The sequence below is a fragment of the Lepidochelys olivacea genome, assembly GCF_965140295.1.
Source record: "Lepidochelys olivacea isolate rLepOli2 genome assembly, chromosome: 14".
In the NCBI taxonomy this organism is placed as follows: Eukaryota; Metazoa; Chordata; order Testudines; family Cheloniidae; genus Lepidochelys; species Lepidochelys olivacea.
This window is the reverse complement of record NC_140424.1, coordinates 34686781-34714615: the sequence shown is the minus strand read 5'-3', so window position 1 is coordinate 34714615 and position 27835 is coordinate 34686781. Positions and strand designations below refer to the sequence as shown.

Genomic DNA, 27835 nt, shown 5'->3' with positions numbered 1-27835 from the left:
GGAACCTCCCTGCTAGTGCAGGCTGGGCCAAAGTGTCTTCCACAGAAACACTGTCCCACAGCAGGTCTGAGCACTTAGACCTGATTATCAGAGATTTCAGCTGCAGTGGTCACTGAACAGAACAAAAGACTCTCTAGGGAGCCTAATCAGCTCTGTCTTTAAACAGTGGAGAGGGACAGGTCCCCACCCTCTCCTTTGATGCCCTCAATCAGCGCAGGCTAAGTACAGTTCTGCTGCCCTTTACTCATGCAATAAGAACAATAACCTTTCATCTCCCCCGCCCCCCCCCACCCATTCAAGGGATTTGTAACCCAGCCCCAGCCAAAATCTATCACTTGGGCAACAGAGCTCTGTTTGCTGGATACCAAGGTAGATTAGGTGTGAATGTAAATACAATCTGGTCCTGAAGCCTTTCCCCCCAGTCCCCAGCTCATCACTAGCTCTCAGGGGGAGCTCATTTAGACTTTGCTTACAAATCATCATTTGAAATTACTAGGTTGGCCAACCTCACTGAAATGAATGCGCTGACATCGCCACCAAAAACAACAGCTGTATAAGGAAGCTAGTCATGTTCATACTTTTCAAATCTACTGTATTTTTTTCAGATACACCTATTTTATCATACACTCTATATACTTTTAAAGTGGGTATTAATGTTTCAATTTCAATTCAAATTTCCAAACAATCACGAAAGTGGCAATGCTGCAGGTAACTAGTTCACAAAACTGTGGGGGGGGGGTTTGGGAAAATTTGGGGGTTGGGGTGTAGGGAAATCCCTGCCCCCAGCTTTCTCTGTGAAAAGTTTGCTGGGGCTGTGAGAAGGAAGCTGGCACTATTTCAAATCCCGGAGCTGTGCTCCACCCATGCGGTGGGCACGGGAATTGCACCTTTCCACGTTGCTTTTGAACACACAGTTGCATGAGCTGGCTTTCAGCACCCCCCACTATAAAACCGGATCGAGCCCCGCTGCCCTTTGCCCCCTTGTAGCCCTTGTAAAGAGCAGGCAGCAGAATCTGATTCCAAGTAAGGGGAGGCTGAGGACTGCAGCTTCAGCAGATGTTACCGAGCATGCTCAGGACAATCTAAGCAGCAAATTCTGTCAGGGAGCAGTTTTTTGACAGGACACCTGCCCCCACCTCCCACGTATGGGTGGAGTCTAGAGGGGAGGGAGGGGGTGTGGGCGTGAGGTGTTGCAAATTTTATTACAATCTTAGGCGAAGAAAAGACAATTTCCAGGGTGAAACTGGGGTGGCCAAACCCTGGGGCGTTGGCGAGATCCGATGTCGTCGCTGTAGCCGGGTTGCAGGCTCCTGGAGTCGTTAGCACTGACACAAGGTTTACTCTGACTTGGACAGGAAACCTCAGGGCGTTGGGGCATTTTTTATTGTGCAGGGGGGATTGCCAGTCTGAAAAGGTGGGAAACTGGTGGTCTGCATGATGAACAGAAAGGCCGAATGGAGGGGGGAGGAGGGAGAGGCTAATGGGGAGGGGCATGTTCAAGGCCGTGAGGGAGATGCTCGGTGTGGTGGGGAGGATCCAGGGGCACCATTTCAGATTTTGGGGAGGGGGCAACTCCAAGTCCATGAGGGAGGGGGGAGAGGAGCAAACGATGGGGGGGAGTTTGCTTCTGCCTGGTGGTACAAAACTATGGCCACCCCGGGGGAATCAAAGTATGAAACCTCTGGGGAATTCAACTCCTTCCCTATGGGGTCCGTTCCCTTTTAGGGGGGCCGAGAAAAGGCAGCACAGAAGAGCTGCCCCTTGCTCTCCTGGGCAGGGTAAAGGGAGCCGATGCCAGGGTGAGTCACTCCCTGTGGGTTCCTGTGCTATGGGAAGTATTAGGACAGGCTGGGCTGGGCCTGCCCAAAACTAAAGGCCCTGTCCCTTGACAAAGGGGGAGGAACCACTAAGTCCAGGCTCCAGTTAATGGTGGGGGACAACAAAGGAGAAAACAGGAACGGGAGCCTGGTCTCAGGTGGAAAATCAGGGATCCGGAGGGGGACGCCGAGCAGAGAACCCCCAACAGCCCCCACCGCTCCTCCAAGGCGTCCAGGAGTCAGTGGGCACTGCCCAGAGGAACTCTGCCCGGAGACAGGAGCGGACAAGGGACCGGAAATAGGCCCCACAGTCGCAGGACAAACCCCATCCAGCTTTCTGCTCCTGGAGTGACAGATGGCTGTCGGGCCAGCGCCAGGAGGTGGTTGAGGAGGAATCTTATGGCTTTGTGGGGCGGCAGGGGCATGTGTGCAGCTCAGGAGGTGCAGGGAGAAATGCAGAGAGGTTCTGGAGGAGCCGGAAGAGGGGCTGCAACAAAAATGCCGTGTGCCTGGGTCTCTGTCTCCACAAAAGGGAGAGGCACCGGGGGAGCTGGGGAGCTGTGCCAGGTACACACCCCTGCTTTGGCTCCAGGGAGGAGCCACCCACTAGTATCCTCGGCTGGCCGTGCAGCCGGACAGCGGTACTGGCCCCCTGGGGTTCCTCACGCGCTCAGGGGGCAGCAGGCCCTGCCACCCGCTGTTGAAGCTGGACGTGAGGGCGAGGACATGGGTGGGGTGAACATGAGAGGGTACAGATGTTCTCTGGTGCAGTTTGGAGGCGGAACATCTGGCTGTTCTCCAGCCGGATCAGGTGGAGTTTTTCCTAAGGGGAGAATTCAGGTTAGATACACAGGGACATTGGGAAGATAAATCCATCCAAAGATTGTGAGATGCTCCCGTACTACAGTGATGGGGTGCGGGGGACATAAGTGCCATAGATCGATGTATAGCCTTGTCTTCACAATCCACACCCTACCTGGCCTCTCTCATTCGCTATCACCCCTAGGAGGAGCTCCCCATCAACATTTGCAAAACCTTCGCATTGCCCTCTTTCAAATCACCCCTCAAAACCTCTCCTGTGTCGGGAAATCTGAAACCAACTTGACACTGGTTAGGTTACTGGGGTGTTGAGACCACAGCCTCTACAGAAATCCATGGTACGCCCACATCTTGAATACTGCATGCAGATGTGGTCGCTCCAACTCAAAAAAGAGATATTGGAATTGGAAAAGGTTCAGAAAAGGGCAACAAAAATGATTAGGGGTCTGGAACAGCTTCCTTGTGAGGAGAGATTAATAAGACTGGGACTTTTCAGCTTGGAAAAGAGACAACTAATGGGGGATAAGATAGAGGTGTATAAAATCATGACACGTGTGGAGAAAGTAAATAAGGAAGTGTTATTTATTCCATCTCATAACACAAGAACTAAGGGTCACTAAATGAAATTAATGACAGGTTTCAGAGTAGAAGCCGTGTTAGTCTGTATCCGCAAAAAGAAAAGGAGGGCTTGTGGCACCTTAGAGACGAACAAATTTGGTGTTTAAGTGTTTAAGTGACCATCGCGTATTAGCAGCGTAGTGTCCAGGAAGTGGATCTCTTGTGTGGACTGGTCCAGGCTGAGGTTGATGGTGGGATGGAAATTTTCTATACCTGGCTTTTTGACCATGAGCGAATCTCTTTGCTTCTCTCTGCCTCAGTTTCCATCACTATAAAATAAAGCTAATCAAGGTTCTGTTTTTTCTCTCCTGTTTCTCAAGGTAGGACACTTAGATACATTTGGGGCCTGTCTACGCTAGCAGTCTAGAGTGTATTTGTAAGCTGATGACCCCCACATGTTGTTCAGAAGCTATGGATGACACAAGCTCCTAAGGTTGTTCTGTGCTTAGCCCCTATGGCACAGCTGGGCTGGGCGGCCTTGTCTCGCTGTGCTGTGTGGAGCAGGTTCTGGGCACTAGGGATATGAAGAGGTTCTCAAGGACTAATTCTTGAAAATAAATATCAATGAACTCAACCCAAATAAAAAATCACTGCTGTTAACATTGGTGGGTGATAAAATAGTAGCAGCATGGTAATTAATGATGAGGACAGGGCAGTGACACAGAGCAATCGGATCCCTTGAGAAGCTGGACCCATTCAAAGAAAACAAGTTTGAAAATAACCAAAGGAAGTGTCCTATAGCTAGCAACAAAGCATGCAGGCCACACCTACAGAATGGGGAAGTGTAGCCAGGAAAGCACTGAATGTGAAGAGGATTTCGGGGCCATGCTGGGCAAGCCATTCAACATGAGCACCCAGGGTGATGCTGTGGTGAAGGGGGCTAAAGCCATCATTAGATGTATGGAAAGAGCAGTGAGGTGCATAGGGAGGTGACACACCATGAGGAAGACTGATCATGGAATACTGCATCCAGTCTTGGCATCCACCTTTGAAAAAAGATTTTGAAATCTTGGAGATGGGGCAGCAAAAAGCAATTAAACGTTTTGAGGGTTGGAGAAAAATGCCTGCGAGTGAGCTATTGAAAGAGCTCAGCCTGTTTAGATGATTAAAAAGATCGGGAGGTGACGTCATTGAAGTGCTGAAGTGACTTCATGGAGGGAAATATCAGGTATTAAAGGGCTCATTAATCTAGCAGAGAAAAGCATAACAAGACCCAGTGGCTGGAAACTCAAAAGAGACCAATTCATATGAGAAAGAGGGCACACATATTCAACCGTGAGGATGAATCACCAAAGGAACAAACTAGAAAGGGAAGTGATGGGAATTCCACATCTCTTGATGTCTTCTAATGAAGACTAGATGCCTTTCTGGAATGTGTGTAGTCAAAAACTAGCTCCTATGCTCTACAGAAAGCATGTGATATGCAGGGGGTCAGAAGACATGCTCTAATTGTCTTTTCTGTCCATAAAGTCTGCTAATTTATGAAAAACTGAGCATAGCAGGGGGAGAAGCCTCTGATGTTTTACTGTGTTCAGCTTGAGCCCACAATGAATGCTCATTGAGAAGGGTGATCCAGGGAAAGCATGTCAATGATCCAATGTAGCTGGATAGGGGCAGGACATCAGCACTGCAAGGGAGGGGTGGGTGTGGCAGTGACATCACAAGGGCCTTTGGCAGGACCTCAGCCTATTGGACAAAGGTGATGGGGAGGCGATGACCTCACAGAGAGATCTTGACATCAGCCAGGCAGGACAGGGGCGCAGGACAGGGTCAACCTCGGAGATCCCTGTGGCTTTGCTTCAGCACGTCTCCTTCTCGAGGTCTCTTCTGGAGGACTGAGAGAGCATTCACTTTCACATTCGTGAGCGCAAGGAGGACCCTCTTCGGAGTTTTCTCCTTTTCTTTTAGTGGTTTTGCTCGAAAACAGACGTCCCTGTATAGAAGGTAAGAGCCTCAGAGAGGTTTGGAACCTGTTCAGTCTGATCTATGAGCTGCCGGCTGAATTCTAGGAATGGAAAACATTAGATTGTGGGGGCAGCATTTTATTTCCGACCTAGGACTTTGTCCCTTAGAATTACTGGAGACATTGGGGTTTCTCCTTTTTGTTTTCCCTTTTCCTGTCTCTCCCTCCTTTCTCTCTTCTCTTGCATCTTTGTCCTTTTCCCCTGCTTTCCTTTCACCACCAGGACCTGTCTGTGCGTGTGGAGTTGGGGACGGAGGGGGGGCGGGGGGGGTGGAGTGTTGCACTCCAACTCTCATTGCGGGAGGCCCTCCCAAAGACATGTGGCTGGAATGGTGCTCTAAGAGTGACTCCCTCCGGTGGTGACCTGGGACATCTGGTGAGAACTCTCAGCTTTCTGCTTCTCAGAGTCTCAATGCTGATTGGGGAGCTTGGGGCTATTGTGAGGGAGGAGACTCAGGTCCTTGTTACCCTCTTTTAAGACCAAGGAAATAGGCCATAACCAAACATGTATTTGATTGCTCTTGCCGCTTTTCTCCATTCATTGTCTTTGAGTAATTCACGATTCTCTTTCTAATGGGCTAGTTCTTCTAAAATACTTACTAAATAATTAGGTTTTAATAAAGCCAAATACAACCCCATACCTCCAGTAACAAAGGAGTCAGACAGCACCCTACAGAATTGGGGACAATCCGCTGGAAAGCAGTGACCCTGAAAAGGATTTTAGGGCCATAGTGGACGAGCTGCTCAATGTGATCTGTCAATGTGAAACTGTGTTAAAAAAGGTTAAAGCCATTCTTGGATGGATAGAGTAGTGAGGATGGAAAGGGAATTGAAACAGCATTGGTGAGACTGATGTTGGAATGTTGAATCCAGTTCCTGTGTCCACATTTTGAATATTATGTTAAAACAATTGGAGAGGGTACAGAAAAGATTCATAACTGAGTGATGGGGATGATGCCCTATAATGAGACATTGAAAAAGCTCAATCTGTTTAGTATATACAAGAGAAGAATGAGAAGTGAGTTGCTTGACTTCATGGAGAGAAAATGTTGAGTATAAAAGGGCTCTTTTATACAAGACCCCATGGATGGAAGCAGAAATCAGAAAAAGTATAATGACAATAAGACCCAGATTTGTAAGAGGGTGGTTCATCACTGGCACAAAGAACCAAGAGAAATGATGGCTTCTCCATCTCTTGATCTCTTCGAATAAAGACTAGATGCCTTTCTGGAAAATGTTTGAGTAAAAGAAAAGCCCAGCTCTTCTGACATACAGGAGGCCTTAGGATACGCAGGGGATCAGATTAAATGCTTGAACAGTTCCTTCTGGCCATAAAGTCGACTAACATGTGAAACCTAATTGCGGCCTGGGGAAGAACCTCTGTGTTCGACTGTGTAGTCGGTGTCATCCCCACAAGGGAGAGTCATTGAGTGGGGTGATGCAGGGGAAGCAGTTCAAACATCCAATGTAGCTGGACAGGGGCAGGACATCAGCACTGCAGGGGAGGGGTGGGTGTGGCAGTGACATCACAAGGGCCTTTGGCAGGACCTCAGCCTATTGGACAAAGGTGGTGGGGAGGCGATGACCTCACAGAGAGATCTTGACATCAGCCAGGCAGGACAGGGGTGCAGGACAGGGGACACCTCGGAGATCCCTGTGGCTTTGCTTCAGCACGTCTCCTTCTCGAGGTCTCTCCTGGAGGACTGAGAGAGCATTCACTTGCACGTACGTGAGCGCAAGGAGGACCCTCTTCGGAGTTTTCTCCTATTCTTTTCGTGGTTTTGCTCGAAAACAGACGTCCCTGTAGAGAAGGTAAGAGCCTCGGAGACGTTTGGAACCTGTTCAATCTGATCCATGAGGTGCTGGCTGATTTTTAGGAAAGGAAAACATTAGATTGTGGGGGCAGTATTTTATTTCCAACCTAGGACTTTCTCCCTTAGAATTACTGGGGACATTGGGGTTTCTCCTTTTTGTTTTCCCTTTTCTTCTGTCCCTCCTACCTTTCTCTTCTTGCTTCCTTTGTCCTTTTCCTCTGCTCTCCTCCCACCACCAGGAGCTCTGTGTGTGGAGTGGGGGCTGGGGGGGGTTGTGGGAGGCCCTCACAGAGAGGTGAGACTGGACTAGTGCTCCGAGAGTGATCCCCTCGGTGGTGACCAGGGCCATTCTTTGGGCTATTTGATGAGAACCCTTAGCCTCCCACCCCTCAAAGTCTCAACCGTGACTGGCTGAGGAGGGGGCTATTGACAGGAAGGAAACTCTGGTCTTTGTTGTTGTCTTTTATGACCAAGCAAATAAGTCACAACCAGTTAGATGTGTGACCAATGTGGACGCTGCTCTCCATTCATTGTCTCGGAGCAGTTCATGATCCTCTCGAACATTCCAATTCTTCTGAAATAATTGCTGAATAATTACTAGGAACAATTGTTGGTCTGTAGCTCATTTGAGAGCAACTCTGCTACTGACTGGCTGCATCAGCTAAGACAAGTCACTGCTCCTTTCTCAGCCTTCGTTTCTCCTTCTGTCAAGTACAAATAACAATCCTCTCCCACCTACCTCGCCATGGGTGGATGCTGGGGATCCACTGAAGAGTGTCACTCGGAGCAGTGCAGACTAAGGGGTGTCCTATCACACTGAGCCATAGCAGATTATGACCTAATATTCAATCTCATTTGTATTTTATTGTTTTGAAATTGTGAAGAGCAGCAACTACTCAGACTGAAGCATCTCATCTAATTTTCTAGAGCATAGTGTCTCCCCTTTGTGTACGATGAGACAGTTTAATGCGCTGTGACGGACAGGAGATGCTCTTGTTTTGCAAACAAATATTTTTGCAAAGAATTTTCCTCCTACTTGTTACGATTTCAAGAAACAAAGTGGTTTCGTCTGAATGGATTTTCTGACAGAAAACGGTTTCCATGCAAATGTTCACACCTTATTTCCTGGGCTTTATCCCTGCCTCCGGGGGGGGAGGGGGTGTTGTCTGTTAGAACAGGAGTCAGGACTGTTATCTTCTCTTTCTGGCTCCGTCACCGCTTTGCTGTGTGACACCTTGTGTAGGTCCAATGGGAACAGGGTCAATTCTCTAACTCCAGGCAGCAGGAGCTTGGGTGAGATAAGGGATGTTAAGGCCGTCTGCGAAGGAGAAAGCGATGTTTCCAGGTGCTGAATATCAAGAACTCTAAACTTTGCTAAAATGGCTAGACTCGAGAAACAAGAATTAGTTGGGTCCAAACTTTAACCATTGTCTTTTTTAAAGCCCATTCAGGGATGTGAGTCCCAGAGAGCCATAGAGAGGGGGAGCAACTTGCCCAAAGTCCCACAGATCAAGAAGCATCAATGGAAGCAGGAGTGACCCTCCCTCTCAAAGGCAGGGGGACCAGCCATTAGGGCCTGGTTGCAATTGCCAGCTGTGGGAGGGAGTGTATGGCAGTGGTTAGTGAAGGGGTCCATCCATGGCTCTGAGACTCAGTGTGACCCTGAGCTGGTAGCTGAGGCCCGTTTGCCGTCAGTTGGGTTGGGGTCTGATTGCTACAGCCCAGCGGGGTTGGGACGCTCCAGGAAGGTGTGTAAAGAGCTGGGATGTCAGGATCCTGGAGGTGCTGACATCTCCGCCCTAGGGCAGTGTTCTGCACCGCCCTGCTGCTGGCTGAGTTTCTCCGTCCCTTGGCAATCAGACAGACTCTTGTTTTCACAGCCAGTCGATCGCCCTCGTGTCATCACCCTGCCTGCTGGCTGGGCAGGGTAACTCCTGAGGTCACCACCCTCTCCAGCCTGCCTTGGGCTTGGAGAGTGAGGAGGAGGGCGAGGGACGTCTGCTGACCCTGAACATCCGCCATCCATCATACCATCACTGAGAGCAAGTGAGTGGCATTCAGGTTCCTCGGTGGCTTCCCCTGTCTGTCTGGGGAGAGGAGAAACAGGGGGAGAGACTATCTCCAAAGGGGGATTTCCTTTGCAAACAGCTCCCAAGCCCCCCTCACTCTTAGGCCAGGCAGGGGCTTCTCCAGAGCCGTCTCCAGTGTGTTTGGAAAGGTTCCAGCAATGGGGCTCCCAGCCCTTCCCTTGTGGGACACTGTTCCCCAGGCTGAGAGTCTCTGAGCTGGGCCAGACCCTGTGAGCTGCTGAGCCTGGAAATCAATGGGGAATGAGGAGGGCCCTGGTCTTCCTGTGCCTAGGGTCTCTGTGACTTTGACATGGGGAATGGTTTCGCAGGAGAAGTCCGGGCTCCTGGGTTCTGTTCCTTCTCTAACCTGGATGGGAGAGTGGCCTGGGATGACAGGAGGAGGCTGCTTGTCCAGAGTAACCGATGGTCTTTGGGACTGACCCCATTGCTGGAAAAGGATGAGACTTCCTGGCTATTGCAGCAGCAGGGATTATGAGGGGGAACGTTGGGAGCAGATCATGCAATGAACTCCTGCCCGTGTGTGTAGAAGGCACTCCCTGCACTCCTGTGGGGGCAGAGGGGGCTGCTGTGGTTGGAGGAGGGAGGAGGAGGGATGGAAAAGGCCCAGGAGTGAAAGGCTGCCTTGAGCCCAGACTCACCCCTGCTCCCTGCTCGGTTCCAGGATGGCCAGGCTCCTGCGGATGTTGCGGAGGAAGGCTCTGCAGGTGGCCCCAGAGCCTGAGGGAAGCAGCTGCCGTCTTCCCAAGGGGCAGAGCAACCCCTGCGTCCCCGCTGGCGGGGAAGCAGGTCCCGTCCAGGCCAGACGGCGGAAGTGCCCGGCCTTCTGGAAAAGGACCCCGGCTCCCGGCGCAGGCGCCGAGCTGGGAGAGGCCCCGACCAGGCCCCAGTGGAGCTGGCCCAGGCTGCGGTTTGGCAGACAGGACCCAGCCCAGGAGGGGCGCCGGGCAGGGTGGCTCTGGGGCTTGTTGTGTGGGCAGCAGCGGCCCCAGGAGCCCAGCTCTCCTTCCCATCAGGAGGCCTCGCCCTGCCCGGTCTCTGAGGCCCTTCCAGCCCCCGCCGGCCAGGAGGTGGAAGGTCCCTGTCCCAGCACCGGCAGCTCAGCCTGGGACAGCGGCAGCACCTGGGCCTCTGGCAGCAGCCAGGCCGATGGAGGCCACTGCTTTGTTCCAGGTGAGGAGCCAGGCTGGGCTCCGGGAGGGCTGAGGACGGGATGTGAACACCCTGGGCCCAGACGCTCTCCCAGGGATACGGGGGTGGGGTCCCCAGCCCAGGTGTCTGGCCTGAGCCCCGCGAACTCCACGGACAGCAGCAGCCGTCACACAGCTGCCCCTTCCACACGGGGACCTGGGGGTGGGGGCGTGAAGAGCTGCTGCCAGTTGGTCCTTGCTGCTCCGGGCGGGGGGAACAGGCACCTCCCCTGGAGTCCTGGGCAGGGGAGGGGGGCTCTGCTCTGGGCTTTGGCAGCTGTTGGGGGCTGAAGGCATCCCTGAGAGGGAGGTTTGGGGCCCGATCTGCCCTGGGTGCCTGAAGCGGGAAGGGGGGTCTTGAATCCTGCTCTGCCCACCACGCCCCTGTCCTTCCCTCCCTGGTGCAGGGACCCCCCTGGATTCGGAGCAGGAGGAAGGGGTGGACGTGGCCAAAGATGAAGCTGCTCTCAAGCTCATCCGAGAGCAGCTCCAGTGCAGAGATAAGGTACAAATGTTCCCCACCTGGGCTGGAACCAAGATTGCCCTGTCCCTTCCCAGCACCCCACCCCCTGCCGAGGGTCTTGTCCCTCCTGATCCACCACCCCTAATGGGGCCCTTTTACATCCATGATGTGGGACCCCCAGATGGGGGTGTTTGTCCCCCAGCAGCCGAGGTTGTCTCCCCCGACAGGCACTGTCCCAGTTCCTGATCCTGCTTGCGTAGGAGTGTTGGGGGATTTGGACAATCGGCGGGTCCCCACAATCTCCCATTGAGGCCTGAGCCCTGGAGCTGGTTTGGGTGGGGCAGAAAGGTCCCTCGCTAACAGGTTCTCTCTCGCTATACCCCACTCCTGGTGGGTACAGGATGAGGGGCAGCAGCTCCTGTTCCTTCAGGCCATCTACCCCGCATGTCTGGCTGCACGGGAGAGAGGGGAGGACACGCTGGAGCCGCGCTGCTGCAAGGCGGCTGTGGTGAAGAGGATCGTGGTGAGTGAGACATGCCATATGGCAGCTGGCGAGAGGAGAGAGACATGGGATTGGCAAGGGTATGGCCAGGCTAATGGGTGGGGGCTGGGTACTGTTGGAGGGGGCAGCAGAGGGCAGGGATTGCTGTCGCTGAAGACTTGGGAGAAGAGAAGGGAGAAATTCTGAGATTGGTGGGTAGTGGGCAGGGGGGGAATTGTGGGGCTGGAGGGCAGCTGAGAGTGGGGGACAAGGAATCACATGGTCCCAGATTGGTCATCGGGATGGGGCTAAATGGGGGAAGTTTTGACAGGGAGGAGGAAAGAAGGGGATTGGGAGTGAGCTGGGCAGGAATCCGGGAAGGGGGACAAGTCGGATGCGCAGGAAGGAATCGGAGGAGCGGGAGGTTGTGGGGGATCCTGCTGGCCATGTGGGGCAGTGGCTGTGTCATCTCACCACTGGGAGGTGTCAGTCGGGCCTGAATCTCACATGCTCCTTTGTCTCCTTCGCGTCTCACAGGAGCTCATCGAGGAGCTTCCCGACGACTCGTCACCCAGCGCTGTCCTCGCCCACTCCCTGGCTGCAGTGGGCAACCTCTGGTACTGAGACAGCCCCACCCCCACACTCCGCCGGCTCCCCTCACCTCAGTGCTGCTCAGGCCCAAGGCTGGGAGGCACCGTCACTGTCCCTCCCAGGTCACCTCCCAAGAGTGGTGCCTCTGGCAGAGATGGTGTGGTGGGAAGGGTCACTCTCTCCTGGCAGGGCTCTTCTTTTCACTTCCATAACATGACAGGGGCCTTGGGGAGGGGCTCACTCCCGGGCTCAGATACAGGAGGGGCAGTAGGCTCCAGGGAACAGGAGTTATTCCTGTCCTGCCACTGTCTGTCTGGGACGCCGTGGCCTTGTCATTCCCTAGCTAAGTGCCTCAGTTTCCATTCTCTCCAGCATGTGCCTCTATCCCTGTGGGTTGGTGTTTGTGTTGGCGACAGTCCCACCCCAGTACTGCACAGTCTAATACCCGCTCCTCTCTCTTGCCAGCACCATGAAACCTGCCCTGGAGCCAGCCCTAGAGACCCACCTCTTGCGAGCTGCTCTTCACTCCGTCTTCACCCTGGGCACGGAGAAGGACACCACCGACATCCAGGTATCTCCTCCTCCTCCATCCTTTTACTTTTCCAGAGTGGTCCTTGGCCCTACCTCCCTTGATTCGCTAGAGCTCCAGATTTAGGGGTGGGGTAACAGAGTAGGAACAAGCTGCAGGGTTGGATTCTTCCCTCCAGCAGGGAAGAGATTACCCCTCCCTGGGGGATTTCTTTCTTTCTTTCTTTCTTTCTTTCTTTCTTTCTTTCTTTCTTTCTTTCTTTCTTTCTTTCTTTCTTTCTTTCTTTCTTTCTTTCATAAGCCATGTTTTATCCAGAAGCCCAGCTTCCATCCATAGCAACTTGGCTGTTTCATACTCTTCTCCCTACAAGGTCCTCTGCAGAGACCTGCTAAGCTCATGGATCAAAGGTCCAGGGGTCATCAATTCTTGCGAATTGCCTGCAGTGGGATGTGAAGGAGAGAGGCCGGGAGATGTGTTTGGAGTCTCCCCAGTGCTTCCCAGAGACCCCTCTTCCCATCCTGTGGCACGTGTAGGCCCAGGTTCCCTAACTCTGACCTATGCTTTGCAGGCTCTGCACAAAGTCATCCCAGAGGTCCTGGATGCCATGCTGGGGAACCTGCTGGCAGAGTCCCCAGACACAGACAGTCTCCACTTCATCTTGGAGGTGAGCCCCATTTCACCTGAACTCTTTGGGGGACTGGTAAGGAGAGGCTGGAAGATCCATTTTCTACTGTGTCCTCCTAGCTGGGTCCCCAGTGGGCCGTCCTTGGTTGGGGAGGTCAGTGCAATGCAGTGTCAGGTCCTTCCTTCTTGAGGGACAGAGGAAAGAGCTGGGATTTCAAGCCAGAGCTCTGCCTGGTTCTGCTGAGCACTAAGCACAGGGCTCCTGGCTGTCTTGGGGAGTGAGAGTCTGAAAACCCATCCTTCCCCCACCCGTCCAACACACAAACCCCATGAGATTTGGGAGATGGTTCTCAGAGGAGAGGCACACGCTCCTTCCTAGAGAAACAGGAGGAGCCCAGGGAATCAGCCCTTCCCTCTGATCTGCTCTGAAATTCCTGGGGGGATTGTGTTCTCAGTCACTCCCTCCATCCCCCCAAGGATTTTCATAGCAGGGAAGGGCCGAGGGTTCAGTCTCCTTTCTGGTGAACTGTTCAGGAATCAGGAGTTCTGGGAGGAGGGGACCAGCCCCGACCCTGAACATTGTCCCAATCTAGAGAGACGCTGACAAGTTGTGACCTGCAGGGTACAAGCTGTGTCCTGGGGGAAAGAATTCCCGTCTAAAGCTCTGCCATCAAGGCCTCAGATATTCCCCCCTGTGCAGAATGTCTCAGGCCCCTGGGGCTGGGGGCGTGGGGGGCTCATTTGCAAAGCAGGTGCACCTGGCCACTGAGTCTGACCTGCCTCCTTTCCCCACAGGATATCAACTTGTGGGTCGTGTCCAGGGTGTCGCAGGAGCGAGCCAGGGCCATCAGGAGCAGCACAGCCCTGCTGAGATATACAGTCTCCCTCCCTGAGTTTGACGTATGTGTCCTCCGACCCCAGCTTGCTGGCTCCAGGCGGAGGCAGGCTAGCTCCAGCGAGCTGCAGGATTTGCTGCTGCCGGGGCTGTGGCTTAGGAGGGTTCTTCATGGGGAGGCAGAGTCAGAGCAGGGACTGAGCTCGGCTTGAGTCAAGTTCTTCTTGTCCTGGTTCAGTGTTGTCCCTGGGCCTTTAAGGAGCCCATGCTCCACCCCTGCTTGGCATCCCAAAGCAGCTCCGGGCTCCCTTGGCAGCAGAGCAAATGAAGGGTCGATCTCAAGCTCCTCTCCCCCAGCATCTGCTGCAGAGGAGCTAAGGGGAAGGAGCCCTCTGGCCCAGGGGAGCTGACAGGAAAATGCTGATGGAGTCCCCTCTCCTCTCCCTTCCATTAGATCTCAGCTGAGTTCCCTAGGATGGGTCACCATGTGGCCCAGCTGGCTCTATTTGTCAGCGATCCAGACAAGGACATCAGCCGGCAGGCCAGGGAGGGGACTTACCGGCTCTACCAGCTGCTGCTCCAACAGAGGGGTAAGGAACCCAGCTGGGACACGGAACCCAAAAGGGGACTGAGAGTGACCACAGGTGGATAATGGGACCCCAGACCATTTCTCTCAGACTGACTCCAGCTGGAGGACAAGTCTCTCTCTGCCTCTGTTCTTCTCCACTCCACTGTGGAGCCACCAATGGGATTGGAAGGACACAGAAACTTCAACCAGAAGGAGAAAAGTCTCTCTCTCTCTTTCTCTCTCTCTCTCTCTTCCAGGCCTGACCATACATGACGCAGAAGATCTCTGGTGCTATGACTGGCACCAGGACAGAAGGCTCTTAGGCTACAAGAATACAGCCAGAGTGGGGGAGGTAAGGGCACTGTGCCAGGGCATGACACAGCTCAGGAGTGTGGCTGGCTGGGTTCCCTGCAGTGGATGCCTCCTGGAGACAGGAAAAGAGCCCACTCCTTATTTCCAGCTCAGAGTTCCTCATCCAGCTACCAGTGGGACAGGCTGGTGCTAAAGGTCCCACATTGGAACCTCGCTAGTTGCCGTGATTTGAGTGTCTTACATGGCTGCATTGCTCCGTGGCATAAGGAGGATCCCCTGGTGGGTGAGTTTATATAGGATTATGGCTCTGGGTGTCTCTCCTCCTTGTCCCCCTGGCTGATCCCCAAGTGTCTGAGAGGAGAGCCCTGAGTCAGTCAGTCACGATTGCTTGATCAGACCCTTGTTTAATTCCCTGCACCCTGTAGAAGCAGAGAAAGGAGGTAGGCTTTGCCCAATTCCATTGCCAGTCAGGAAGCAGAATGCCCCAACCTGGGAACTGGGTAGGGGACATAGTGAGCTCCAGAGCCAATATGGACCACATGCGCCCCCCTCATGTCTCCAGCCCTGGCCAGGGAATGGCAGAGTATCTGGACCTCAGCCACTGTTCCAAAGAAACACATTGTCACTGACCCAAGTTGCGGCTTCTTGCTGCACAAGTAGAAAATCAAAGACACCCTCCCACCCCCATCTCACAACTGTGGTGAGAATATCCAAACCTTCGATCACACCGTAACACAATGCCCCCAGCCTGGAGTCAAAGGTGAAATGGGTGATTGCCACAACATCACAGAGGAGGACCTGGAGCGGCTCCTGGATCGACAAGGGCACCGACAGAACGCTGCTCCACAGACACCCCGTGAGAGAGACTGTGTGAGCTTGTCCCGCCTCCCACAAGCTGAATTGCTGCAGCGGAAGAAAAGTCTCCGAGGAGCGTCTGGGATGGGGACTGGGCCATGAGTCTCCTTGTCCTTGTCAGGCTGCAGGTTGGATTCCCCTTGAAGAAACCAAGGAGATGCAGAGGCCATTCCCAGCAATGAGAGAAATCACTAAGCTGGGGTGAAGAGACCTTTGGTCTGTCAGCTCCAACCCCCTCGCCCCACACAACACACACACAGACTCCTCTAGCCGCTGAGGTGCAGGAAATCTCTCTGCTGGAAGCAACACAGGGTCCCCTGTCGTCTCGGTGCCCTGCACAGCAGAGTGGGCCTGCTCATACACATTAGAGATCCATTTCCAGCCCATTCTGGCCCCTGCCAGAAATTGCCCTCCCGAAAGAACCACTGGAGGCTTTGGTCCCTCAGCATGTGTGACCTTTTAATAAAGGGGCTTCCCTGAGCCCTGGGACCCTGAAAGCCTCCTGGGGAATGAACTGCCTTGGCCACAGCAGCTCTCTTCCCCGCCCTTTGGGGCACTAGACGGTGATGCCATTTTACGGCCAGGACTTGGAGGCTGGCTCTGGCCAATCTGCTCGAGCCTCATGTCCTCTTGGTTTTAGGTCTTTGGAAAATTCTTCTCCATCGGTCAGAAAAGATCCTTCCTTCAGACAGCAGTGCTGGCTATCCACGACCCCGTGCTGCGTGTCAGCCAGGCTGGGCTGGTGCTTGTCTACTCCCTCCTGGGGGAAGCCCAGCAACTGATGGGGGTCACGGTAAGCAGCTGCAATCGACTCAGGAGCTTGGGGTGGGGGCCAGGAACTGACTTCCCATCCTATCGCCATTCGCTGGCCTGGTGGCAAGGAGCCTAGTGGGGACTTCTGGACTTCATGGACTTCTGTTCTTAGGATGTGGTGCTCTGCTATCACTCCTGGAAAGGACAGGAGAGTCCCCTCAGAGCCCTCTGGGAACCTTTCCTGCCCCACAGAGCTGCACCCATTTCCCCATAACCTAGTGTCCATGTCACCTGAGCCACCATCGAGAGTTGCTCCCTTCCCCGGCAGCCTGGGAGGCCAAGGACTGACTGGTGATGGCAACTGAGCAGGAAGGGCTGAGGCACATGGGCGTGGGAAGCTGGTGTTGCTGCTGGTAGGGCTGGACCCGCTTTCGAGAGATTGGGAGGATTCAGTCAGCAGGGGCTGCTGACCTGCCTCGTTCACCAGGGCTGCCATCCTGTGGCTTCAGCTTTTGTCACTGGGGTGACTTGGGGAAAGGTCTCAACCTCTCCCCATCTGACTTTACTGCTGCCAGAATCCCTCCTGCCCCCCGCCACCCTGCTAGAGCCCCCTCTCTGCCCTATCTGGGTGGGGATGGAGGTAGGGGTGGAGGAGAGGGTTCTACGAACTTGAGCGGTGTCCCCAGGTGGGTTGGAGGTGGAACAGCTGTCAGGGGCACTGATGGGGAGGTGGCAGGAGCTCACCCGACAAGGAGGGGGGTTGGCACTGGAGGTCACTAGAGAGGACAGCAAGCCTCCATCCTGGGCGTCAGGAGGGTGAATCCACCAATCAGACATGAGTAGCTGCAGGGTGGAAATGATGGTGTAGTTCCAGGTGCCCTTAATCCTCCCTGATTCCTGGGGAGTGTCTCCGTCTCTGACATGTTCTCGTTCCCCTGCAGCACGAGGATGTCACAGCCAAGGTCATGGGCCAGCTTCACATCATCAGGCACTTGCACCAGATGCCCGAGGCGCTGCAAGGGCTGTGGCTCGTCTGATGCTCTTAAAGGTTCCCCTCCCTGTTCAGCAAGTCCCGCTCTCTGCTGCAGGTACTGCTCTGTCTCACTGTAAATGCGGGGCTCGTGGAAGCGGAAATGGAGTTCCCTGGCATTCACAGAAATTCTCTGCCCTCTCTGTGGAGCTGGGTCCTTCCCTCAGCCCCCCAAATTCCTTCATCTGGGGCAGGAGCTCTTTCTCTCCCACCCATACCCCTCCCCTCTTTGCTTGATCTGACCCCCATCCCATTCCCCGTGCTCCCAGGCAGAGATCTTCCTGCCCCATATGGCGCAGAAGGACCTTTGTGTCAGGGCTACAGACTGTCTGCCCAACTGAAGCTCAGGAAGATCCACATTTGCGGAGGTGAGGATGGGACAGAGGCTCAGGGCTAGCTTCATCTCCTGCCCTTTATTCTTCTTTGGGCTCTCAGAGTCTGACATGAAGAGGAGCCTCCTCCCCCCATGTCTTCTAGGCCATGGGGTGTGTGACAGGTTCCCAGATGGCTGCAGTCAGAAGCTGAACCACCTCAGGGAGCAGTGGGGGCAGGTCCCTTGTCCGAGGAAACCAAGCAGTGGTAGTTCTCAAAGAGGCTGAGAGGGAAGACCCCGTTCCCTCATGGAGGTAAGAGCCATTGACTTCTTTGGGCATCTGGGTTTCTTGGGGGAGAAATGGGATCCCTGCTGCATAGCCTGGCTGGGAGCTTCCCCCATCCCTGGGACAGAGACATCTCCATCAATGTGCCATCCTTGTTTTTTTCCTAGCAAGCGACTCCCCAGAGAACTCCTCAAACCTGTTCTCCTGGGAGCGTTTCTGGGAGGAGGCTCCCATCCCTCAGTCTCCAACTCCATCATGCAGTCTCTTTCACCTAACTTCTCCGCTCTCCAGCTCCACTTCCCGCAGCAGGACAAACGGACCTTCAGCTCCTAGAGAACAGACTCTGACCTTGTGATCAGCAATGGGGTTTCATGATCCCCGCAGCAAACCTGTCAGCCGGGCTGGACCAGATTTGAAGAAGGAGGGTATCTAACAGGGTGGCTTGGCCTATGGCTGCCTAGCCTGGGGCGAGGCCAAATTGATGACCAAGTGAGCCCCACCTGAGAGGAAACAAGGGAAAACAGCAGCAAAAGTCCAGAAGCAGAGCGAGCTGTTCAGTCGACGGCCTTGGGTCAAAACCTGGAGTCCAGGGTAGGACTGGGTTTTCTCACTGTCCCTAAGGAAGGGGACACAGAAGACCATAGAAACCCAAGAAGGGCAGGCTGAGCCAAAATCAGGCGGAGGAAGAACTCCCCACGAGGGTGGAAGGCCTTGTTTCTGTTCAAGACATTTTTGGACTTTGTTTGGAAGGAGCACGACCCAGGAAGGAGTGGAGTAAAGGCCAGTCACCTGGTTGGAGGGCTGAGTTCTCAGCCAGCAAACTGCAAGAGTATCAGCGGGGTTGCTAGCCCAGCTAGAAAGCGGTGACACGAGGCCTGGCCAGCATCTAGCGGTGAGTGAACTCTGGTACGCACCTGCTTCCATTCTGGAAACAGCCTGGTATTGGAGAATGAGTGGGGAGAGCAGGGAGGTGGGAGGGGTTCCTGATGCTGGGGTGGGGAGGAAGCTGTGGGGCTGGGAGGGGAAGGACATGGCCCAGCTTGTGGGAGGGATACTGCTGGCTGTGTCTGGAGCCCTGTGTAGCCTCTTCTGTGGGAAGTTCTCGTGGATCAGTGGGGCCTGAATCTCTCCTGCTCCTTTGGTCTCTTTGGGCTTCACAGGAGATGTCTGGTGAACTGCTCTTGGACTCTGGGCCCCGCACCGCTCAGAAATTATTTGCTACCTTCAGAGAGACAGGGCACAGCTCAGCCTGTTGGGTAGGCTGGAGACTCACACTTCACTCGAACACACAACGCTGAGGTGCTTTGGGAAGCACAGTAACAAGAGATTTAAGTGAAACTAAGCAAGAGAAAGAGACAAATTTCACACAGACAAAGAAAACAAAACACACTTTGTCGTGATGTAAACTGAACCTTAACAAGTCACAATCTTTGCCTTAGCAGTTTCCAGACTAACATCTCAGCTTTCCTAACAGACTTTCTTTGAAGTCCCTGTAGGGTGCAAAACCTCTCTGTCGAATCCACGGATTTGATTGCTTCGTCTTCTGGTTTCAGACCCTCTGTTCTCCTTCTGGGCTGCCTGGACCCTGACTGTAACATCTCTCTGGCCCAGCCTCTTACACAGATGTGTGCTGCAGCCAGCCCAGCGCAGGGAGCAGTGGGGACAGATGATCTCATCCTGTCAGACCAAGAAACATGGGTCCCAGTGAGGCTTAGATGGAAGATCCCAGGCATGTCCTGGAAGTAAGAACCGTCCACTCTTCTGGGCACTTGGGGCTGTTGCAAGAAAGAGGGGACTCCTGTTCCATAGCCTATTTGTCATCCTGACTGTGGTTTTTTCTTCTCAGAGGATGCGTCCGGGACCCTGGAGACTGTTTCATGCAGGAGGTTTGAGTGGGGAGAGATCACTCACTGTCCTGACCCATGGGTCATTAACCCGGGTGTGCAGGGTTCCTGGGAGCAGCCACCCTCCAGGACGCCACCTGGAAGTCTACGAAAAACTGCTTAGCTAGGACTGACGAAGTCCAGACCCAGTTAGAGGCTCCTATTGGCAGAGTCCCAGAGCAGCTAATCGGCCCCCAGGACCTCCTTAAACCAGCAGCAGGAAATAAGCTGTCTGAACACCCGAGCTCCTCCCTGCCCCCTCTGGACCATGTGTTGGCTGTTCCTGTGTTCATGTGTCTGACTCCCACTCCCCAGGCTTGATTTCCTGGCATCCGGACTCGGGGTGACTCATCTGACTTGAGGTGCTGAACACAATTTGGTCTTTTGCTTCTGCTCTTCCAGTGTCATGACCCAGCTGACTCTCAACTCCTGGCTCATGAGTGTGGACTCTGCCTCTGACTACTAGGTCTGGCTGCCCATGACTCGGCCATGACACTGACTTTTCTACAATTCCTCCAGTGCCCTTTTCTGCTCTCCAGCTCTGCTCTCCCAGCAACACACACCGATCCCTTGGCTCCCAGAGTCCTGCTTGCCTGCTAGTCAAGGGCTCAGGGGGACAGCTTGTCTTGCCCCCTCCCCTACCACAGCTGCTTTTCCTCGGGGACTCTCCCTAACGCAGAAGAGTATCCGTCCTGGCAGCAATTCAGGAAGTCACGGAAGGGACGGTCTGCTCAGCTCCCTCTGCAATGCCACTGCCCAAGACCATTAGGAGTGGGTGCCCAGTGACTGCGCCGGCAGCTCCTTGAGAGACTCCTGGGGGCAGGGCAGTCATGTTTCCTGGTGACCGCGGGAAGCCATGCAAAGTGTGCGGCATTGAGGAGACTCTCCTGCTGTCCCAACGGGCTTCTGTTCTCCTGCACGGTCAGACTGCGGGGCCGGCTGGCAGAATGGGGAAGAGCTGGTTGGTGATGAGTCAGAGGAATCACCATAGAGGTGGCAGCAGCTGCAGATCCTGGAGTCCCTGTGGTCGGGTTACCATGCGTCCAGATTTTCACGGACATGTCCGGCTTTTTGGGTTTTCAATTGCCCACTCTGGGGGCTGGGGGGGGAGCTGCGTTCTCTGCGGGGGAGCATGGCACTGTGTCTGACTCCGCACCCCAGGCACACTGCTCTGAGCAGCAGGGTACGGGGGCTGGGGGGCTGGAGAAGGGGCATGGGGTCCTAAGGGACAGTCAGGGGACAGGGAGCAGGAGGGATTGGATGGGTCAGGGGTTCTGGGAGGAGCCTGTTAGGGGGTGGGCATATGGAGAGGGGTCAGGGGAGTCAAGGGACAGGGAGCAGGGGGGGTTAGATGGGTTGGGGGTTTTCTGGGGGCAGTCAGGGGACAGGGAGTGGTTGGATAGGTGTGGGAGACCCGGGGTTCTGTCATGGGGCGGGGGTGCGGATAGGGGGCAGGGCAGTCAGGGGACAGGTAGGGGGGAAGTTCTAGGGGGGCAGTTAGGGTGGGGGGGTCTAAGGAGGGGGCAGTTGGAGACAGGGAGAAGGAAGGCTTAGATAGAGGGCAGGGTCCTGGGAGGGGGTGATCACGGGACAAGGAGCAGCAGAGGTTGGATGGGTTGGCTCTTCTGTGGGGGGCAGTCAGGGGGCAGGAAGTGGGAGGGAGTAGATAGGGGGCAGGGCTACAACTCCCCCCCCGCCCCCCGGAGTGTCCTCTTTTTTGAAAGTTCAAATACGGTAACCCTACCCTATGGCCAAGCCTCCACTCCTGAGAGTTCAGGCGAACCTCCCCCTGTTCTCAGGGAGTCTTTGGCTTTTGTGCCTCGGCCTGCCTGCCGAGACAGAGGACTCAGTGTTTCCATCAGGCTGCTCAGCTGCAAATGCAGCCACCCAAAGAGGTGAAGAATGGAAGCGAAAGAGCAAAGCTGGACCCTCCACTGAGCTCCTGCCATCAAGTGAGCACAGCCTGGGAGAGACGAGGGAAAGCTCCAAGGTGGCTGGTGGCTGCAGGAATCCAGGGGAGGAGAAATAAATAGTTCATGATGAATCCTACGGGCTTTGTCTTGTGTGGTGAAGGGTTTAAAATGGGTCTAGTTACTATCACATTCAACTTTACAATGGCTGTGTCTGATTGAAGGGCAGGTCTGGAAAGGTCAGAGGTCACTCTAGGAGCTTCAAGTCTCCGATTCTGTCCCTATTGTCTGCTTTGACCAGCTGATCTCACCCCAACACATCCCTCAGGTGGTAGCAGTGGTGAGCTCTTTCCCTCTTTTTCTGGATTAGCTGCCAGCATGGGGACGGGATACATGTGGCCAAGGAAATGGAGAGGCATGGGGGTCACTTGCAGAGGCATGCAGAGAACTTGCAGAGTTGCCTGTTAATGCAGCTCCTATGGGGGAAGCACGGTAGGGCACCGTGCACTCAGGGGCACCATTTCCATATTTGGTGGTGGCTGGGAGGATAATTTTACCATGATTCAAAGGGCTACTTAGGCACCTGAAAACTCTAGTGTTTTGGCAGATAACTTAGCAAAGAGCTGACAGGACCACTTGCCAGACTGCTTTCCGGGGAAGACAGCTGTAAGAATGGATCCAGGGAATGGTTCTGCATCTCTGAGCTGTTTGGACACTTTCAGGGAACATTCCCGATGCAAGACAGAGATCCCCAAAGTTATCCTGGGTACCCCTGAGAGACTTATGGAAAACTAGCAGATACCACATCTCTGCTGTCACTTTGCACTGACAAACTTGGACTGTCCCAACCTGTTCATGTATTTTACCTGCTTTCACCTCTCAAGAACTTTCATCTATAAAAGAAAGAAAATTAAATATATGACGTATTTACACCGATATAGGGCCGTAGCGTAAACCCGACCTCAGAGTTGTTCCATTGAAATGGAATTATCACAGCAGTCATTAAAGTGAAACATGCACGTAAGGGTTTCCCGGGCCGAGATTAAGGCCACAGCGTAGGAGAGGAGCCGATGCAAGAAGAGAAGAGCTGTGCAAAAACTGAAATACCACTTGCAACCTGGCCCAAACAATGCATCATGACAAATAAACTCCTCTTGTTATACAGTAATAGAGCTGGTTCAAAATGGTTTTACACTCACAATGCAACCTTTTAATTAGAAATGCCACTTTGGATTACATTGATCATTTGAAAAAAGTTCCCTTTTAAAAAAAAACATTTTGGATTTCTCTGCCCACTTGAGAGAGAACGTGGAGTTTTTCCCACCAAAACTAAACAGAAATTTGATCATTAAAAACATTTGCAAATAAGTTAGAAGAATATCGGGGGGGGGGGGGGGAGGAATGGTTTCTTCTTCAATTTTCATGACCGTCTCCACCCCCGCTATTTTTGACCAGTTCTAATTATGAATAAATGTCTGTCTGTCCATGAATGATAAATATGTCTGCTTCTGAAACATTTACAAACAACGGCTCTCATCAGGAGCCCTGAGGTCACATTACGCAGAGAAACACCCAGGCCTGCGGGGTTCACATTCACAAAGACATAAACCCCCTAGGATGGGAATGTCACACACAACACAGCGTGAGTGGCCCGGGTTGGTGAGGTGCATGTTTTGCTGTTGCTGGCAAATTGTGCTTTTTTGAGGTGGGGGTGGGGGGGAGTTATATTTGCAAGGAGTTCTTCATCCTCTCCCACTCTCAGCCAGGGGTGCTGGAACAGGGGAGACCAGGGCCCACCACTTTTTACTGGCCATAAGTGTGAGCGACTGGATGACAGGGGACAGACGGGAGCCGGGGGGGCGGTGTTTTGGGGGCAAGGGGGGGGGCATGAAGTGGCAGCTCAGAGAGAAAGGCTGCATGAGGGGTGGCCTCGGAAAGGGGCGGTTTGAGGGGGCCGGACCTCGAGGAGAAGGGGTGGCACAGGGGCTGGGCCACAGTTTGGGTGACAGCAGCCCCCCTCCCCCTTTTAGGAAGCTTTTGCCCATCTTGCCCTCTTCTCAAATCAGTTTGTTACAGTAAGAAAACTTTGAGCAACAAGGAGACTCAAATTCCCAGAATATAACCGCTAAAATCCTCACCCACCCCTAGAGCTGGGCAAACAGAATTTTTTGGTCGCTGACAATTCCAAATAAAAGAGATGGAAAAAAACTGGTTTCAGGTTGAACAAAAGTAACGTTTTTCCAAATTTTTGATGAATGAAAAAGCTTTAAAAAACAAAAACAAAAAGACCCAGGAACATTTCCAGGGTGGTAACTTTTTGAATTTTTTTAAAAAAACTAAAGGACATTTTTAAACAAAAAATTGTTTCAAACTGAAAAATCAAAATGGTTTGTTTGGAAAGTGTCTAAACAAAATGCTTTGACTTTTTAACAACTGAGGGGAGGGGCTGGACGTGAACAATTCAGCAGAATGCATATGAATTCGCAAACTGCTGAACCTAAAATAGGTTTAGATGAAAGTTTCGCCCATTTTAGTCCCCACCATTGAGGGGCATCGTAGGAGGGATCAGCTCTTCTAGCTGGTTTCCCAGCCCAAGTCTGTCTCCATTTAATGGGTCCCTCCCCCCCACTCCGGTTTAGGGTTGCCAATTTTAATTGGACCTATTCCTGAAGATTTTATCATGACATAATCTTTAATTAAAAATTAATCTTTAATTCCTGCAGACTCCCAGTCATCCTGGAGGATTGGCAATGCTACTCCAGTTTCCTGGGCCACACCCGTGGATCCCTTCCTCTGGGTTCCTGGGTGAAGCGTCTGTCCACCATTAGCAGGTCTCCTTCCCCATTCTCCAGGGCTGGGTCTCGATTCCTGTTTCTAATTCCCTGGGCCTAGTCCCCGTCCCTGTCACAAACTGCGGTGAGCTCAGATTCCTGTGAATCCTGCAGACTTCCAGGCTGCTGGGAGGGATGAGTCAGCAGCTTGCTGAAGACGAGTCGCGGGTAGGCAAACACTTTCCCTCTACCTTTCCAAAACCCACATAGGTACAGTGAGACCAGCACCCCCACCACCCCCACCACTCCACGCACCATGAGATGATTCCAGGACGCTGGCTCTGAAAAAAAAGAGAGAGAAAGGCCCCGTGACTAAGGGAGTCCGTTAAATCATCCCACTGCTGCCATGAGGATCCCAGAAGATGAAGACATTCCTGGGATACAGTCAGAGCTGAGTTGGGTCGTGTGCACATGGTCACCACTCAGAGCAGCGGGAATGAGATCTCCAGGCTCATTATCCCCATCGGCCAAGGTGACGGAGGGAGAAAGGTGAGCCCGGCAAAGCAGCCCCTGTTCCAGAGTCTGGGAACCGTGATTTTTAAGATGCTCCAGGATGGGGTCCCTCAGGTCTTAAGGTTAGAGGGGACGGTTAGGATCATCTCCTCCAGCGTCTCCTGAAGCGTGGGGAAGGGCTAGCCATGGTGGGAAGAGTGGGGTTTGAAGACGAGTACATGAAAATGGGGGAGTGGGGTCGCTAACACATTGCTGGCGGGTGAGGGGCACGATCGGTTTCTTTGCCTTGAGGAGGGGGCTCAGCTTTTAAAAGTTTTGGGAAGAATAATTTAGTCTGAGCCCTGGCATAACCCAGGCCAGAGAACATCGCCTACTGATTCCTGCACCCAGTCCAGTGATTTATGGCACTGACTTGGCATTTAGAGGGATTTTATCATACGCTGAAATCCAGCTGCAGAAGGGAAAGGGCATTAGAAGCTGAAAGACCCCAGAAGTGGCTCTGGTTTTCTAATCAAAATAACCAGCCAGGGCTGATTTTCCCCGGCCCAGCACCTTGCAGTCATGCAGCAGCGCCTAGTGAGTTCGGTGTGCAGGCAGGCTCCCAAATCCAGACAGTGGCACTTCACATCCACTTTGCTCTGGCGTCAGGGACTGCCCTGAGCACCCATCCTGCAAACACGTACGCACCTGAGCCCTCCCACTGTGATCCAAGGCTACTCCTGCTGATGGAGTTAAACACGTGGCTAAAGCGTTTGCAGAGGTTCCAAAGAGCTGAGGCTCCATGTAAAAGAAACATTACTCCAGTTATTCCAATTTTGGGTTGATGAGATGCTCCTGCCTGCCCACCCCCCCCTTCACAGCTGAGTCTCCCACCCAGTGGAATTCTCCAAGGAACTTCCCACTCCAAGAGACAGAGGTGCCTGAAGTGGCCATTAGCCTCTTAAGTCCCTTTGGGAATCCAGCCCTAACCGTTCATCGGGACAAGTCCTCAGCTCCCTGCAGCTGTCCCGTTACCCAGGTCGCACGGTGCAGGTTTCCTCTCACCCATCAGACTTCGTTTTTAAAGGAAAGCTGAGATGCAGGAGATCAAGGTGGCGCTTCCAATGAACAAGTACCAGGTCACCCACCCCATGGGATTCAGCCTCGTATGGTCCTTGCTCCAGACCCCCTAACTCTGTGGTTCTCAAGCAGGGGTACAGGTATCCCTGGGGTACACAGAGCTCTTCCGAGGAGTAGGTCAACTCATCTAGATATTGGCCTCGTTTTACAACGGGCTACATAAAAAGCACTAGCGAAGTCAGTGCAAACTAAAATTTCAGACAGACACTGACTTGTTTATACTGTTCTGTACGCCACACACGGACATGTAAGTACAATACTTATTTCCAAAGGGTTTATTTTATAATTGTATGGTACAAATGAGAGTCAGCAATTTTTCAGCAATAGTGGCTGTGGCAACATTTGTATTTTTAGGTCTGATTTTCGAAGCAAGTTGTTTTTAAGTCAGGAGAAACTTGGGGTACGCAAGAGAAATCAGACTCCTGAAAGGGGTGCAGTGGTCTGGAAAGGTTGAGAGCCACTGCCCTAACTCACCTCACAGCCTGGGACGTCTTCTCGACTGACGCTCAGCAGTGAAGTTGGAGATGAAGGAGAACACCAGAGCCCAGCTTCCCATTAGCGGGAGGGGGAGGAAACACTCACCTCTGGGCCTTTCCTTGTTACAGGGACCCACAGTGACACGGACTCTCTCTCACTCTGCAGCTTCTCAGGCTCTGCTGCTGGGAACAGCTGCGGGTGGATAAAAGGCAGCCAGGTTCTGTCTGAGACGTGTGCCACGGAGCTCAAATGGATCTGCCAGAAAGAAGCGGCCGTGATAGAAACAGTGCAACTGAGGATCTACATTTGTGTACCTGTAATGTGAAGTACCCCCCTGTTCAGTCTCCTGGGTAGGGCCCTACCAAATTCACCCATGAAAGTTTGGTAAAGTCATGGTCAGGAGATTTTTAAAAGTCTTTCCCGGGCTGGAGGGGAGGGGCCCTGTGTCCCCCCTCTCCCTTCCCCCCCTTTCCTGGGCTGGGGGGGCCCTCTCTCCCCCCTCTCCCTTCGCCCCCTTTCCCAGGCTGGGGGGGCCCTCTGTCATCCCTCTCCCTTCCCCCCCTTTCCCAGGCTGTGGAGGGCCCTGTGTCCCCCTTCCCGCACTTTCCCGGGATGGGGGGGCCCTCTGTCCCCCTTCCCCCATTTCCCAGGCTTCGGGGGGTCCCTCTGTCCCTCCTCTCCCTTCCCCCCCTTTCCCAGGCTGGGGGGGGCCCTCTGTCCCCCTTCCCCCCTTTCCCGGGCTGGGGGGCCCTCTGTCCCCCCTCTCCCTTCCCCCCCTTTTCGAGGCTGGGGGGGTGCCCTATGTCTCCCTTCCCCCCTTTTCCCGGGCTGGGGGGCCCTGTGTCCCCATTCACCCCCTTTCTCAGGCTGGGGGGCCCCTGTTCCCCCTTCCCCCCTTTTACCGGCGGGAGGGGGGCTGTGTCCCCCTTTCCCGGGATGGGGGGGGCCTGTCTCCTGTTGTTTCCACTCCTGTTTTTCAAACAAACATTTTTCCTGTTTAGTTGAAGCCCTTTTGCACAAACACTTCTAAATCATGCTTCCTCTTAGTCAGTCCCCAAAGTAACACATCAAATCAAATTCTGCTCCCCATTATATGGGAGTGAATCCAAAATAACTCATTGATTGCTATCCAAATTTACACCAGTGTAAGTGAGAGCAGAATTTGGGCCTATATAGTACAAATTGAAAAATACTGCTGTATTGTCTTGGGAGAC

The 27835-nt window shown here is 53.5% G+C and overlaps 3 protein-coding genes across 3 annotated transcripts in view; 2 read left to right on the top strand and 1 right to left on the bottom strand.

Annotated features, from left to right (window-relative positions):
* LOC311530631 (C-type lectin domain family 2 member D-like) overlaps positions 1 to 27835 on the bottom strand; it is a gene marked incomplete at both ends in the record, with an annotated part of 432554 nt that overhangs the window by 10701 nt on the left and 394018 nt on the right.
* Positions 12286 to 27835, top strand: part of LOC311530626 (maestro heat-like repeat-containing protein family member 7) — a 94269-nt gene continuing 78719 nt past the window's right edge. Inside the window, exon 1 of the mRNA XM_084647455.1 lies at positions 12286 to 12414. Coding sequence (XP_084503581.1) covers positions 12313 to 12414 — 102 coding nt within the window. The 5' untranslated portion in view covers positions 12286 to 12312. The remainder of the gene's footprint in view (positions 12415 to 27835) is intronic.
* On the top strand, positions 13899 to 17415 carry LOC311530210 (uncharacterized protein; the record flags this gene model as incomplete). The annotated part of the gene is made up of 4 exons (XM_084646682.1): positions 13899 to 13941; positions 14657 to 14751; positions 16207 to 16359; positions 17261 to 17415. The coding sequence occupies 4 exons, from the start codon at positions 13899 to 13901 to the stop codon at positions 17354 to 17356; spliced, it is 387 nt and encodes a 128-aa protein (XP_084502808.1). The 3' UTR covers positions 17357 to 17415.